At 36.9% G+C, this 16054-nt stretch overlaps 1 protein-coding gene across 1 annotated transcript in view; it reads left to right on the top strand.

The window, feature by feature from the left end:
- creb5b (cAMP responsive element binding protein 5b) overlaps positions 1 to 15350 on the top strand; it is a 101465-nt gene extending 86115 nt beyond the window's left edge. Inside the window, exons 8-11 of the mRNA XM_088929507.1 lie at positions 2760 to 3095; positions 5461 to 5688; positions 11062 to 11170; positions 12785 to 15350. Of these exons, the coding sequence (XP_088785633.1) occupies positions 2760 to 3095; positions 5461 to 5688; positions 11062 to 11170; positions 12785 to 12951 (840 nt within the window). The 3' untranslated portion in view covers positions 12952 to 15350. The remainder of the gene's footprint in view (positions 1 to 2759; positions 3096 to 5460; positions 5689 to 11061; positions 11171 to 12784) is intronic.
- The last annotated feature ends 704 nt before the right edge of the window (positions 15351 to 16054 follow it).

Consider the following 16054-nt stretch of genomic DNA (forward strand, 5'->3'; position numbering starts at 1 on the left):
TGTATCTGTTTATAATGTCTATCATACTACAAGCAATTACCAGAAAGGAGTGGATTTCTTAAAGAAATCCTAGATTAGTAAAATATTGTGAAAGAAATGCTAGATACAGGCTGGCTGCTGTAAGTCTTTTCTGATGGATGGAAAGGGCAGGACATGGTGTGGCTCTGCTGAAGTAATAAGAGCTGCTCAGCACAGTGTCCTTTAACGAGCCTGCAGGGTGGCTGACTGCTGCCGCTGCCTGGGAGGGAGGATGAGGTAGATAGCTGGTTTGTGACCAGGACTGTGAGCCAGAGCAGCTGGCGGTCTCTCCCAGTGGGTATAATGAATGTGGATCTTGTTAAATCTATGGACCCCTTGGAAATGGTCTGTCTTGACTGAAACCAGCTGTGAGTCGGTTCTCTCACTCTCAATCTGCTCATCTGCTGTCTAAACAATTGGAAATGTAAGACAGCGCTTTAGGGAGTCAGGTTAAAAAAATGTTTATTTGTATTTGGAAAGTGGGACTCTCTCTGGTGCAATGCATGTGATAAAACATAGTATAAAAAATTCACAAAAATACGTTCTTAATGTCTATACTATACATATCCTGAAATTACTGTCCCATGTTAAACTTTATACAAACTTTTGAGGAAACTTTTTAGAATCTAAAGACTATAAAGGTTCCCCAAACGATACATATATACTGTAATTTCATATTCTCTCAAGTGTTACTGTTACCTGTTTTTTTTCCATTTCAGGCACAAATGACAACTGTTCCTTTTTAAATCTAATTTCATGTCCTCTGAGTAATATTTTTGACATGCTGATACATGAAACACATTTATATTTGTGTATTTGCTTGCTTGTTGTTTTCAGTGGTAGTCAGCTAAAGCCTGAAAATAAATCCTCGAGAAACTCTGTTTGCCGTACACTAAAAATAAGGGCACCTTGTGTCTAATTCTTGACTAACCAGACTGCTGAAAAATAGTAATTTGCTTCCACTAAGTAGACCACAGTGTTAAAAAAGCAAATCTGGTGCAAAACAAATACAAAACTTGGTCATGCTGTGAAGTGAAGTCAACATCTGTCTAAAAATTCACTATAAAGTTTACTAGTCTGAAAGGTGCTCCAAACATATTGAGATTATACAGTATATGTGTGTAAACATGTCAAGCTGTATGTGTGTATACAGTAGGTATACAGAGAACATCAAAAGCAGCTTATTACTTCTTATGTTAACAAATTCACAAAACTATAAGGTAAATTATAATCTTTTTGTAGCCGGACCATAAAAAATTACATTTCATTGAACAGAGATCACTTAGGTAAATTCACTATGCTGATTTACATTTGTAATCAATAGGGTTGATCAAGAGTTGGTCTGTTCTAAAAGTCACTGGCTAGCAGTGTGTGTAATTACCACTGGAGGAAATACAAGCTCTACATCTGTGACGCATGCTTTGCATCAGGTTGTGATGTTGGATTCTGTCTCATTACACTCATGGAGCCTAAACAAGTATGTGCCTGTTCACTGATTTCTGAGAACCTACTGTAGATACCACACTTCATCCGAGCTCATCCCACAGATGTTAAATGAGACTTAAGTAGGGCATTCCTGGCACAAATGCAAGAAGACATCATGTGTTGTGGCCAAGTTTTAATTTATAGCCTCCATAAATTCAGTGTTTTGGCAAGTCAAGTGTGGCAGAGACATCATCCAGACAATGCTCCACATATAGAGCACTTTTCTGACTGCACACACACTCCATCCTAGACCATCACACTTAGACCTCCCCTTCGACTGGTTGGTTGTACACAACAATCAGCAAATAGCATACTGTATGTCTCTGCACATCTGTGTTGCACTTGCTGTTGTCCATTAGGGTGGTCTGCACAAAAACACACTAAAACTGACTTCACAGTGTAAGGGTGCCTGAGATATCTTAGTCCAGTTCCAACATACCAATATCACAAAAGCATTGTTCTCTTGATAATCAGAACTTATTGCTTTCTTTCTGTGTTTTTTGCCATGCTTGACATTTAAGAGGGATTAAGGTAGTGAGGTGATTTTATAGACAGACTAAATTCAGTAGACAGTGACTCAAGAGTCGCTATTAATCATGAATGAATAACTAATAAAAATAGTGACAAAAATATTTAATCAATATCCAATGTAGTAGTTTAAAAAAGCAGTGCATAAGTGTATTTATTTTTGATGCTCATTGTATGTATATGTGATTTGTTTGTGCATATGGAAAGTTGCATCAGACTTAAATGTTGACATTCTGTCTGTATTACTGTAGATTATACTACAGTATATAGTTGTTCAAACCTTATTTGTGAACTTCACTATCATAGTAAGACAGAAGTGGATTATTACCCTGAATTTTACATTAAAATATGGCTTCAGTATCTCACGTGTTTCAGAATTTTTAGACTGGGGTTGGCATTCTTGGGAATGGCTGCTGGAATGAGCTGGCGTGCCTCTATCTCAGATATTTCTGTATCACCTCTGGAAGACTCTGGACTACATCCTCAACTGCTGCAGAGTTGGCTTTGGCTGTTGGGGGTTTGTGGCTGTGAAAAATCAAAACACACTTTTCTTGGTTCTTGGAGAATGTTTGGATGGATATTTCTTTTACAGGAAAATGTCGATTGTTGTTTATAACACATATTACATTAAACAATGCTACTGTAAATTACATTAAAGACAGTTACTGCTCAAAGAAGAAAGAAAAAAAATACTTATATGTCTGTATGTATTTGTTTAAATTTCCCAGAGGCTGAAAGCAGCACTGACTCACCACCCTGCAGCCATGCCCAATGGGACCATGAACACGATGGGTCACATGATGGAGATGATGTCGGCTCGACAGGACCAGACTCCTCACCACCACCTGCACTCGCACCCGCACCCGCACCAGCCTCTGCAGCCTCCTCCACATGCCTACCAGCACCAGCACCCCCCACCCCATCACCACGGGCACCATCAACCCTCTCACCACCACCCACAGAGCCATCAGCACCCCCACTCGCACCCGCAGCATCTGCACAGCCACCCCGCACACCACCAGTCCTCGCCACACCAGCCTCTCCACTCTGGAGCGCAGTCTCAGGTACCTGCCACCACTGCTGTCTGCTGCTGACCTTAGGACTCTTGTTATGTATCGGTTTCAAACAAGAGAAAGAGGTGTTAGTAGAGCCAGTAGGGGACACCCTGCAGTTTGTGTGGGTCCTAATGCCCCAGTATAGTGACGGGGACACTATACTGTAAGAAGGTGCCGTCCTTCACATGAGATGTAAAACTGAGGCCGTCACTCTGTGGTCATTAAAAATCCCAGGTCGTTTCTCCCTGAGAGTAGGGAGAGTAGGGTTGCTACCCTGGTGTCCTGGTCAAATTTCCCCCTGGTCTCTACCAGTCATGGCCTCCTAGTAATCCTCATCTATCAATATTGGCTTCATCGCACTGTTCTCCTCCCGACTGAGAGCTGGTGTGTAGGGAGTGTACTGGCGCACACTGACTGCCGTCGCATCATCCAGGTGGGGCTGCACACTGGTGGAGGAGATCCCCATTACCTGTAAAGCGCTTTGAGTGGAGTGTCCAGAAAAGTGCTATATAAGTGTGAGGAATTATTATTAAGAAAGAGATTATGGGAGTTGATTAGTTTTCCTTTCCTTTAAACGTGTTTTATTAGTGGGTGAATCTTATTTTATGCTGAAGTGCTACTTACTGTATTTTCCTTTGTCCAAAACTAGTGTGTCACTTGTGATGCACAAAACTATGAGCGAAAACACAGCCATTAACTTGGGTGCTGCAATTATATTAACACAAGACTTAGTTTCCTGTCTGGTAATAAGAATGTTCTAATTAAAATAATCAAGTTGGAACCTTTAATGTGAAAATACAAAAAGTACCCGTATCAGTCATATTTATTATGTTTGCAGTGATTTAGTTGTGATTACCAACTCGGAAAATATCTTTCATATGCTGAAATCATGTTTGAGGTTATCTCTGGTTATGGTGGTCCAGACTTTTATTCAGTGATAATTGTTTAATTATTTTCAACTACACATAGTTGAACACAACTCCTTTTAATATAGAAACATACTAATGACTTACCTGGGGGAAGCAGTATGTACTGTTATTCTGCATGTGCTATACTGTGCATAAATAATGTCTAATGACTGTTACTATACTGTTACTATGCAGTTAATTGATTTAAAAAGCAAAAATAAGCATTATAATTGAAGAATAGCCTTTTTTGTCATGATCAAATTTAATTTACTCATCAGGCTAATCTGTGAGTTATGCTCTGTCATTCTGATATTTTCTTTATCTTTATATTCTTTATCATAGAAATCTTAGTTCTAATGATTTTGTATCAGACATTTACATACCATTTAGTATTTTCCACCTGTCATACTTCATTTTGAAGTGCATAATTAATTATAATTTTAATTATAATGTAAGGAATACCCTCAAATAACTATTAGTCATGTAAAGACCTTAAGATCTCTGAGTTTAAGGGAGAACAACAACAGAGTTTAAGAGGGTTGTTTCGTGTTTTTTGTTGTAAGGAGATAGTGATTAAAGAAAAATATTACCTTGCTGATTAGTAGTTAGAATATGTGCACATCTGTTTGAGATACTAATGTGTTTTGTTTTGCAAAACCCTGCATCCTATTTTTTCGGTTTTCTGAGTGACCAGATTATTGTGTCTTGCTGTATTTTTGCAATGTCAAGAGTAACTGCATTCTTCAAGTAATTGTGCTCTTTATATATTTATCCGCTTACAAAAGTAATCTTGCTCATAATTCTGTTATGTGTTTCAGCTAATTCTAAAATAAGATGGAGAGAAAAAAAGTATTTATTGTTAATTTTAGACATACTGTAAAATCATTTTCATTTATAATAACAACAGAGAATGATCAATTTGTAAAAAGTACACGAAAAAGCCCCCTATGGCTATGTATAGCCCAATTTGAGGTGGCATACAGTAGGTCTTTAGGGACAAGACATAGTCATAAGCTAAATTTCACCAGTGGAAATGTTCTTAATATTATTAACTAATATTATTAGTTATTCAGTGTATTTTAATAGCATAGAGGGCTACCTACTAAACCGTTAATCTATACAATGCCATTCATAGCACCAAACATACAGAAAACATGTAGCCTATTTGTGTTGCCTTTAGAGGTGTTTTTCTTTCATTTATGTAGACCAGACATAGATTGTATTGCATTTTTTTTCTGAAAGTCTTTCAGGTGGTGGCTGGCAGTTAATTTTAGACTCCTGCCATTCTTGACAGAGAGCCAAAATGTCTGCAGATCAGGGGCTTGGGGACTGATGTGAATGGGAACGGGAGAGATGTTTGTGTCTGCTAGCATCTGTGCCATCTCGTCTCTCTATTGTTTTCCATTTTTATTTATTCGGACACGTCGCCACAAGCGCCAATAATAATCCCTCTGCGTGTTTGACAGGTATCACCTGCAGCCCATCAGATGCAGCCGACTCAGACACTGCAGCCTCCACAGGCCGCTGGGGGCCGAAGGCGGAGGGTGGTGGACGAAGACCCAGACGAAAGGAGGCGGAAATTTCTTGAAAGAAATCGAGCGGCTGCCACGCGTTGCAGACAGAAGAGGAAAGTGTGGGTGATGTCATTGGAAAAAAAAGCAGAAGAACTAACTCAAACAAACATGCAGCTTCAGGTATGGGCCATACGTTTGCGACTTCACCAAACCAGAGTGTTGACACAAACTAGAAAATGCACAGTACCCTTCGTGTTTCCATACAAATGCTGCCCTCAGGATGGACTCCCTGAAGACATCTGCAGCCGTGCTAAAGAGCTGCAAAGCAGAATTCTGAGCAGGTTGTCAATCTCTTCCCACTCGAGCGCTCTTGATGAATTTCAGGCCTTGTAAGAGTTACAGGCAGAAATTAAAGAACTTAGTTCCAAGTGTTAAATATAGGTTTCTTTGTAACTTATATCAATAAACATTGGCTCTGAATCCAAAGTGGCATTTTCAGCCTAGCTTACAGTTGGCAATATTTAAAACTTTCAGTGTTACTCTGTAATGTACTGTAGGCAAAAGTAAAGTAAACATAAAAATGAGACTTTCAGACAGAAAATAAGTGGATAGATGATGGCTCTCTTTAAAAAACTTTGCAACACCTATGTCACATTAGCTTTAAATAATTCTGTATTCTTTCCCTTCCTGCTAATTAATTATGAATCACATGAATCATGATATGATGAAAGCCATTAAGTTATGTTTTTGTTTTCACTTGGCAGTTAAGGAACATATGTTTAAAAATATTGTACTGCTCAAACTGAATTTTTTAACAAATTAAAAGTTTTGGATTTATTTTACTAAATATTTTAAGTTAATATATTTTACTTAAAATATATTTTAAAATATTGAAATCTGGAATGAGAGACTAAATTCTCTTTGTATGCTGTCACTCTTACTGAAACAACGTGGTTTACAAAAAGCTCTGAAAAACATTATGTAAAAAATATACTGTAAAAGGGAAATCAAAAGTTCTAGCATCTGTTGCTGTCACGCCATGTACACCTAGAGGGCGCTGCTCTTCTGTCCTGTTCCTAGTTCCCTGTGATTATTCATGTCTTTCCGGTATGTCTTGTTGTGTAGCCTATTTACTTCCTGTGTCTGCTCTGCTCCTGGCTCAGCATTGAGGGTACGGATGTCCTGAGACCCACCTAGCACCAGGTCTCCCCACGTCCGTGGCCTGAGGGCATAGGTTTCTTTTCGACATCGTCCGACCCCCTGAGCCCGGGCTAACCTCCATGTTGCCCCTTTTGCCACTACGCATAGGGTCTTTATTGCCCTCCTGGCCATTCCAGGGCTTGCCCTTCAAACATCCGTAACGGTTTTGGCCAATGCAGATTTTTTGGAATTACAGAAGAAAATAAGAAACGTTAAAAATTAGAGGAGCCATTCTGTCCATCTTGCTCATCTGCTTGCTTAGTAGCTAAAAGACCATTAAATTCCAGGTACATGCATCTTGAAAGAGTCCCGGTTTGATCTTCGATTATCTGGTTGGGAGCCTGTTCCCAATACCCACAAGGTTTTGTGTGAAGAAGAGTTTCCTGTTATTCATTCTCAGTTTCTCATTGCGACACTGCACTCTTTCTTTTGCTGCAGACCATGAAGCAGCCCACTAGGTGGACCCGATATTTACCCTTCAGGATTACATACATTTGGATAGAGTTTTCTCTCCTTTGTTCTAGACTTTATAAATGTAGTTCTTTTAGGCACTCTATAAAAAAACAATCAAGCCGCTGAGACCAGAAATAATTCTTGTTGCTCTTCTTTGATTTCTTTCTGAGGCTATATTATCATTTTGTGGTGTGACCAAAGCCAAAAAACTGAGGTCTTGCAAATGAAGTGGAAATCTTATAATGTTGATTCGTTTAAATTTCCCTTTTTGTACTTTATTCCCAATAATTATTTTTGTTTTTTATTGCTTACCTGAATTGTTTTGTGGAGGACAAAGAAGAATCTACATTAACACCATCATTCCTTTTGTGCTTAGACTAGTATACCAGAATCTAGACTGCTGATATGCTGTACAGTATGTCAGAAAAAGTGATAGGCCTAAAACATATCCTTGTTATATACCACAGCTTATATCTGGCCATTCAGCAGTTTTGCGCTTTAAGATACCTTGCTGCTTTTTAACCATTTCTTGATCCCAGAACATATATAACCTTACCTCCCTATTACTTTTAATATATTTTTTTTAATTCACCTGTTATGAAAGATCTTATGAAAAACATTCTGGAAATAGATAGACAGATAAGACTTTATTAATCCCGTAGGGAAACTGATGTGTTACAGCAGTCCAGCCCAAGACAAACAAAAACAGACATCAGAATAGTTATAAAACAAAAGACAACAAAATAAATCTAAAAATAAATAAATAAAAAATAAATACATAGGTGTGTGCAAAATATGATTATCATAGTCACTGTAAAAACAATAAAATATGTGCAAAATGTGCATAAGTTTATACAGACTGAGTGTCCAAAAAGTACAATGGAGCAACATGCTGTCCATAGACGAGCACATGAAAAGGCTAACAGTCCTAGCCTAGGGCAGCGTTATACACCCTGACAGCCGCCGGGAGGAAGGACCTGCGGAAACGTTCCCTTGAACTCCGTAGCTGGAGCAGTCTATTGCTAAAAGTTCTCTGCTGCCCAGTAACAGTCCCACGAAGCGGATGAGAGGCGTTGTTCATGATGGCTGTGAGCTTGGTCGGCATTCTCCTCTCAGCCACCACCTCCATGGGGTCAAGGCTCATCCCCAACACAGAGCCAGCCTTCTTGATAAGTTTATTGTTTATTGAAATACTCTGTGGTGAAAAAAAAGTACACACCCTTACAATTTTATGTTTGAACATATTTAGACATATTTGATCTTAGTTCAGGTGGGTAGCTGTGTCAGCATGCATAGTCTGCAAAGGAGCAAACAATAGGTTTATTCCATGCTGAAAAGAGAAGAGAGAAAACACAAAGTTTCGGGCGTGGAACCTTCTTCAGGTGTGAGTAATGGAATAAACCTATTACTGTTCCTTTGCATATTTGATCTTAGCCTGGTGAAGGTTCACCTTCATCTTCACCTTTACCTTCGCCAAGTACTAATAGAGGATAAAACAAACCTCATTTGACAAATAACATTCAAAATTTCTTCTTTGCCATTATTTCTTTAAGAATCACCCAGCACTCAATATCTTCTTATGAAAAAGTGAGTGCACCCTTAGGTCTGCCATCTCAGTTAAGAGGGTGTGTAGAGTCAGATTAGCTGATCATCAGGAAGTGATTCTCCACATGTATATAAAATCAGAAACTTTGTCAATTTGCTCTTAAGCACTCAGGTATGTGGTAACACAGCATGCCTAGATCAAAAGAAATCTGTGACAATCTTTGAGAAAGAATGGTTGCTGCACTTGTTTCTGTTACAAAGCCATTTCCAAACAATATGAAGTCCATCATTCCATGGTAGGGAAAATCTACAAATGGAAAAAAAAATAAGGCTGTTGCCAACCTACCATGTCTCTCTTGGTATTTTAAATGTCAAGTGTTCAAGAACAAGTCACAATGCATTAGATTGAGAGAGAACAGACTGGATCTTGGCAATATTGAAAAAATGATCCTCAGACACCAATGATGAGTCCATCCTAACAACTAGATTAGTGACAGAAGTTGTTACTGGAATATTACGATTTCCAATATTAGGAGAAGAGAAATTGGCATTCTGGACCTGATGAGGGGTGCCCACCAACAATAATTCTGTTTTGCTACTATTTACAGTAATTTTAGAACATAATACACTACATCCATGCCCCAGCCTCCTCAAAACAAACACTAAATTGCTCAGGGCTGCTACTGGGTGCCATTAACATAGCAATGCCAACGATACCATGCTTCCTGATGGGAGTTGATGGAGGGTAAACAGAATGGTAAACAGGAGGGTAAATAGAATCAGATGCCTAGAGAGGACCTTGTGGAACACAACAGGAAACCTCACAAGAGGGTAACTTGCACTACCAAGTACAATAGGTCCATATCTGTTGGAAACATATAATAATAATAATAATAATAATAATTGCTTATACTGTACTTATATAGCTGTTTCCTGGACACTCCACTCAAAGCGCTTTACAAGTAATGGGGATCCCCTCCACCACCACCAGTGTGCAACTGGGTGATGCGATGGCAGCCATAGTGTGCCAGAACGCTCACCTCACACCGGCTCTCAGTGGGGAGGAGAACAGAGTGATTAAGCCAATTCATAGTGTCCCTGTCACTATACTGGGCATTAGGACCCACACAGACTGCAGGGTGAGAGCCCCTTACTGGCCTCACTAACACCACTTCCAGCAGAAAGCCTGCTGAGCTTCAGTGGGCTGGCAGTGGTGAGCTGCAGGGTGATATGGCTGCTGGCATACAGTATCAATATGAATGAAACCAGTTTAAAAACTGTCCCTGAAAGTCCAAAGGTGTTCCTAAGACTCTCTAAAAGGATAAAATAATCAAATGCTGTAGTGAAGTCTAAAAAAATCACAGGCTATTTGTTACCTTAAGCAATGCATTTTCTGTGTTATGCGCAGTTCTAAACCCCAACTGAAATTCCTCATGAAGATTTTTATGTGCAAGATGGCTATGTAGTTGAATAACAATTACCTTTTCTGGGATTTAAGGAAGGAATGGAAGATTGGAGATTTTTGTAGTACTGACGGAACACAACAAGACAGAAGGAAACCATTCTGTACATGTGTAATGGGGGTGTGGGGCAGAGAAACATGCTTTTAGTAATGTGGTAGGAATTGGATTCAAGCGGAATGAAGAAGTTTTCTTTTTGAAAATAATATCCTTGACATATTGTTGGGTAAAAACAGAAAAATTGCAAAGTTACTAAGAGGCCAGTCATGTTTGGCAAAAAAAGGTGGGGAGGTGATTGTTTGAGCCTCCTTTGCTGCCTCAGGACCTGGACACCTTGCTATTATTGAGTCCACCATGAATTTCACACTATACCAGAATATTCAAGAGAAAAATGTAAGAATGTCTCTCCGACAGCTAAAACTGAACAGAATGTTAATCCTGCAACAGGAAAATTATCCAAAACTCACAAGCAAATCTATAACAGAATGGCCCAAAAAGAAAAAAATTCAGGATTTTGGAATGGCCAACTCAAACTCCAGACCTAAATCTCATATATGTGCTGTTGTGAGACCTAAAGAGCTGTGTATACAAGAAAGAAGTTCTGTAAGGAAGAGTGGGCTAGAGTTCCTCCCATGAGATGTGAGAGACTCTTACAAAAAAGGTTTAATTCAAGCTATTGTTTCCGTACATTAACCAGTAATATAATTAAGACACATTGGACTGTCATTTTCTGATAGTTTTACCTCACTTATTATGAATTGATTTCACTTGAAATTTGCAGTATGTAACTGAAATTTCATCAAGGTATTTTGTAACTATTTTCAGGTATAGAATTACCGCAAAGCCAAGGTTTCATTTATGATAACATAATTTATTTTTTTAACTTGTCTTTCAGAATGAGGTTACAATGCTGAAGAATGAGGTAACCCAGCTGAAACAACTTCTTTTGACACATAAAGACTGTCCAATCACAGCCATGCAAAAGGATTCACAAGGTTATCTAAGTGAGTAACCATTAAATACTGTGATTTCCAGTTGATTTTTTACAGTTTATTGAGAAACTAATAGCAGTCTACATTTATCAAGTTTGTTAAAGCAGTGAACTGGAGCCTGCTAAAGAACCCCTTATCTCCAAGAAGTATTTTTGTGCTCTGAAATGTTGTTTTTGTTTAAAATTGCTCATACTTCAATCATCAGAAATGCTTTCTCTTGGCTGATGCTGTTATTATATTTTCTGTAATGCCTGTTCAATTTAATTAGTGTTACAGAGCTGAGTAATGTAACTGGAAAATGTACTGTACAATGCCAGGACTAGTTTTCAAGGCATTATCAGAACTGGCTTCCAGGAATTAATGCTTTACTCTATCGAAGTAAATCACCTTTAATACCAACCTAACAAGCACTTTCTGTGTGCCTGTTTGTTGAAATAGTACATGCTCCTCAGAATTAATTTTCACAGTGTTCTGAACTTTTGTGGTACATCACATGAACTAAAGCATAAAAAATGTCTGAACTATTATTTACCAAATATTGAACTCATTATATTTTACATATTTTACATCATAGACAAAATCTGTGATCAGCTTGAATGCATTCAATCTTTAACTTTATTGATCTATATAAAATAACATGAGAATCAGGATCAGAGAAACTATTTTTAAAATATATATGTTTTTGTATTGCCCTTTTTGTAATCCAACAGGTCCAAGTACATTTCATTTCTAAAGAGCTGTGTACCAGTATGTAGCCTCCTTAATTTTGCTTCACTGTTTGCAAATGTATATGTGTCTTAAAAGAGAACGTGTGTCTGATGATCTAAAGCTCATTGTATGTTTATGCTAGATCTGAGTTACCAAACATGTTATTTCATTAAGCAAAGTAACTTGGGGACTATTGTGTACTTTTTCATGTCATTGTTGTTGTGAAATATTCTTTTCCTACCATTGCTGATTTTAGCACATGCTCACCATCATGTGCAAATTTAGTTGTCTTCTTTTTCTAAATACTGTATGGAATGGAATTAGATGTGTATAGAAACATAAAAAGCATATTACGATATTGCTATTCATATTACTGATACTTGGATTATTGGGGAATTATCACTGGGACTGCCTTGTCTGTGTAAGTTTTGAAATGAATACAATACATAAATATAAAATTTCACATGTACAATATCATAAGGCATTCTTCTTTTTGTTAATTCTTATGTAGGTTTTCTTAGAAGGCTTGTAATTACTAGTAACCCTATATACATATTCTTACAAACTCTTTATTCTTGGTTTTCAAAAGCAAAACTATCTCAACTTTAATTTATCACATTTGCTAAATGGGCTACACATAAACAATGGCACATGTTTTATTTAAAGTACTGGAAATTGTTAACAGATTTTGTACTAAAGGTATTTGAGCACAAAAATCTAAATGAAAAAATCCACCAAATATTCTTAAATTAACATTCTCAAAGTGATCACAAAACAGCGAGATGCTTTATACAGAGCAAAATGAAAAATTAAGCTGCCAAACTTGTCATCTTGACAAAAAATATCTTTAGGAAATTTAGTGACAAAACCTGAGTTATGAATTCCTGGCAGGACAGACTAACACGTTGTTGTCTGCAGGTCCAGAGAACAGTCCTCCTGGGAGTCCGGCTGCAGTCTGTTCCCAGCAGCAAGTAATCCAGCACAACACCATCACCACCTCCACCACTGTTGTTGGAGAAGCTGTAGGCAGCGCTGCTTTAAACCAGCTGACCAACCACAGAACTGACATGAACCCCATCCTTTAAAATACGAGTGATGGAACATGGTGGCAGAAAACGTGCAAAAACCATTTTCTCATTCAGGATATATATTTTTAAAGAAAAAAACCTATGAAGCCTGGAATCAAATTTGTTTAAAGACTTTTTATGTGTTTTATAAATTACTTTAACATGTCTGTCTTTATTATGTTTGTTGACTGTCATTTATTTTAAATGTTGTAAAAAGGGAGAAATACAATTTATTCAGTATAATCTGGAAAACTGCTTCTTCTGGTACAGATTTTTAGTGACAACCAAAGGAAGCCTTTAGTTTTGCTTCAAGCATTGAATGTTGCTTTCTCTTATACTGCTCTATATTCAAACTAATTATTTATTTTTCAGTATTATTAAATGTCACAACTACAGCCATAAAACTTTATTAAGTTTTAAAATATTGTCTTCAGTAATGCCAAAAAATCTTAAAACAGAATTTCACCTTTTACTAAACCTAATGAACGATAACAATGGATGTCAAAATATGTGTTATGCAGAAACGTTTCTTTCATAATTACAGAATTAGAGTTCTTTATCAATATAGGATTTGGCTTTCTAGGCTTTTACTTTTGTTGATAAAGACAATAACAAGGTTTTCATATGAGAAAAGGCATGAAAAGTAGAAAGGGAATAGTGTAACTGTGCTTCAGTTACTGATTTTGTTTGAGGAGTCAGTTACTGAGATTTTACTTAGTAGTTTGTGGTGTTTTCTTAGGCTTTAAAATTGTTTTTGCTCTTGTTCTTGTTGATGTTATATTTATTGTGATGCCCTTGTTTTAAAGATTTAGGAGTTTTACAGGGGTACAGCAATGCAAAATATATAAAAAATCTAAATTGTACAAAGTTGTGTCATTCCATAGTGTCTGTCAGAGCTCTACTACCTTCTATAGCTGCATTCACAAGTGCACTGCATAATGCTACACATAATGATTCTTTATGCTGTTGTAAAAGAGTAGCATCACATCCATTTCTTCACAGAACATACTTCCATGTTTAGTTTACCAATATGGGAATGCCGTGGAATGACGAAATTCAAACATAGTTTCAGATCATCACCTTTGCAATAAACCCGTTTTTATTACACTAAATACAATGTCCTTAAAAGCATTTACATATTTTTGTATGCACAGAAAGTCTGAATAGTAAGCATTTAAATTGTATTACAAAGGAGTTGTTATAAAACTTCCTTAGTTTTAAAAATTGGGTATTTTTGTTAGTGCCAAGCTATGGGTCAGGGTGAGGAGAGAATTACTTGAAAATCAGACTGATAAAAGTCTAGGTTTCAGACCTATTTCTGGAGGTCACTACAGCCTTGAAATATAAATAGAGGGAATAAGGCTAATTTTCAGACAGAAATGGAACTAAATAAAATTTGGCATAACTCTTGTCCTGGAGGCTTGCAGTGTCTGCAGGTTTTGATTCCACCTTAATGACCTAATTGACTTAAGTATTACCTTAACTAGCCTAATTTAACATTTCTCAAAGGTCTTCAGATGTTGATGATTTAAACAATCCTAAAATACACTGGTATGGCCCTGAAGAATACTATGCACATTAAAGTGCAATCTGAAGATTATTGATCCTGTGGTTTCAGATTAGTTTTACATTAAAACTACACCTAGTGTTCCTGCTTTAATATTTTAGAAAGTTTGGTTGCACCTATGTAAGAATTCATGTGTGTTTCTGTTTCTTATTTGTTCACAAAAGTTTTCAGATTTAATTATGTAAATGTTTGAGTGAAACAAAATGAAACAATGGAACAAGAGCACAAACCAGTTTTTGTACTAGCTAAGAATTCTCCTTCATTTACTTATGCTCTTCAGCCACAGTGCCTGTAATAATATTTGTATTTTTCCTCTGTCATTTGTTGACAGATGAGTTTTGTATCTTCTACTGGCTAGACTTAAGAAAACAATTTCTCGATATTCAGTAGAATATCAAGTTAATTCAAATCTCCTATGCAATGCAAAGAATCTTTCTGTTGATACTTTATAGGCCACATTTTAAAGATCTCTGCAAGCTAACCACACAGAATTTCCTGTTGTTTTGCATCTCAACCATTGCCTTTTATCTGCGCCCCAGGTTATATCTAAGTGCATAAACATAGGAAAGGATGGTTTCCGGAGATATTAACTGCTGTAGGTCTGTGATAAGTCATGATTAAAAACCAGGGGAGCTAAGGTCTAACCTACACAGTGCCTTTATCAGAGCTACCGAACAATGTATTTGTACATTACCGTTACTCAACTTCTTTAGTGCACTGTCAGACAGTATATGATTAGTTGGCAGTCTTATTTTGCAAAGGACAGGGATCAACAAATACTTTAGATTAGGTTTTGTATAGTTGGTGCTTACTTTAAAATTAGATGTAATTATTTAAAACCAAAAATAAACGAATCCATCTTTACATTCCATGATAAGAAGAAAACAACTGTTTTTTATGTAAGATGTTAGAGAGTTAGAAGTGTATTTATACTGTTTTCCTGTATATTGGTACTGTACTTAAAAATATTAAATCGCTGATCATACTAGAAGCAGTTTTGTTACACGCTAAAAAAATTAAGGATAAGGAGAGTTTGTTTAAACATATTAAGAAAAATTATGATGGTAAAGTGAGTATTTTAGAGAATCTGACAGTAAAGAGAATTTTCACAACTTCGGTTTAAAAGTATTCTCTTCATAGATATATCAGTGTTTATTAAGAAGACTAATTTCAGAGAGGTTCAAGTATAATTGGCTAGAATCAGCCAACCATATTTGATAGTTTTCCACTGAAAAATGGTGGACCACATTCTTATCTTACTTCCATAAAGTAGACACCTTTGAAATGTGCCTTTAGTTTAGATATGCATGGAAAAAATGACTATAAGTATGTACTGTACTTTTCAACACACACCTTTTGGCCCAATATTGGCATTGTTTAATTCCATATCTAATTTCTTTTCTAAGTTTTCTTGGCATTTGGTGTACAGGCACTGATATATATATTGTTTTTCATGACTGATAAAATGTATTTTCCCATGATAAAATGTATTTTCTCAATTATGCTTACTGCTACAAAGCATATAGTTGTATATTTCACCATTCTGAATGACTT

The sequence above is a fragment of the Atractosteus spatula genome, chromosome 12, assembly GCF_055471065.1.
Source record: "Atractosteus spatula isolate fAtrSpa1 chromosome 12, fAtrSpa1.hap1, whole genome shotgun sequence".
In the NCBI taxonomy this organism is placed as follows: domain Eukaryota; kingdom Metazoa; phylum Chordata; class Actinopteri; order Semionotiformes; family Lepisosteidae; genus Atractosteus; species Atractosteus spatula.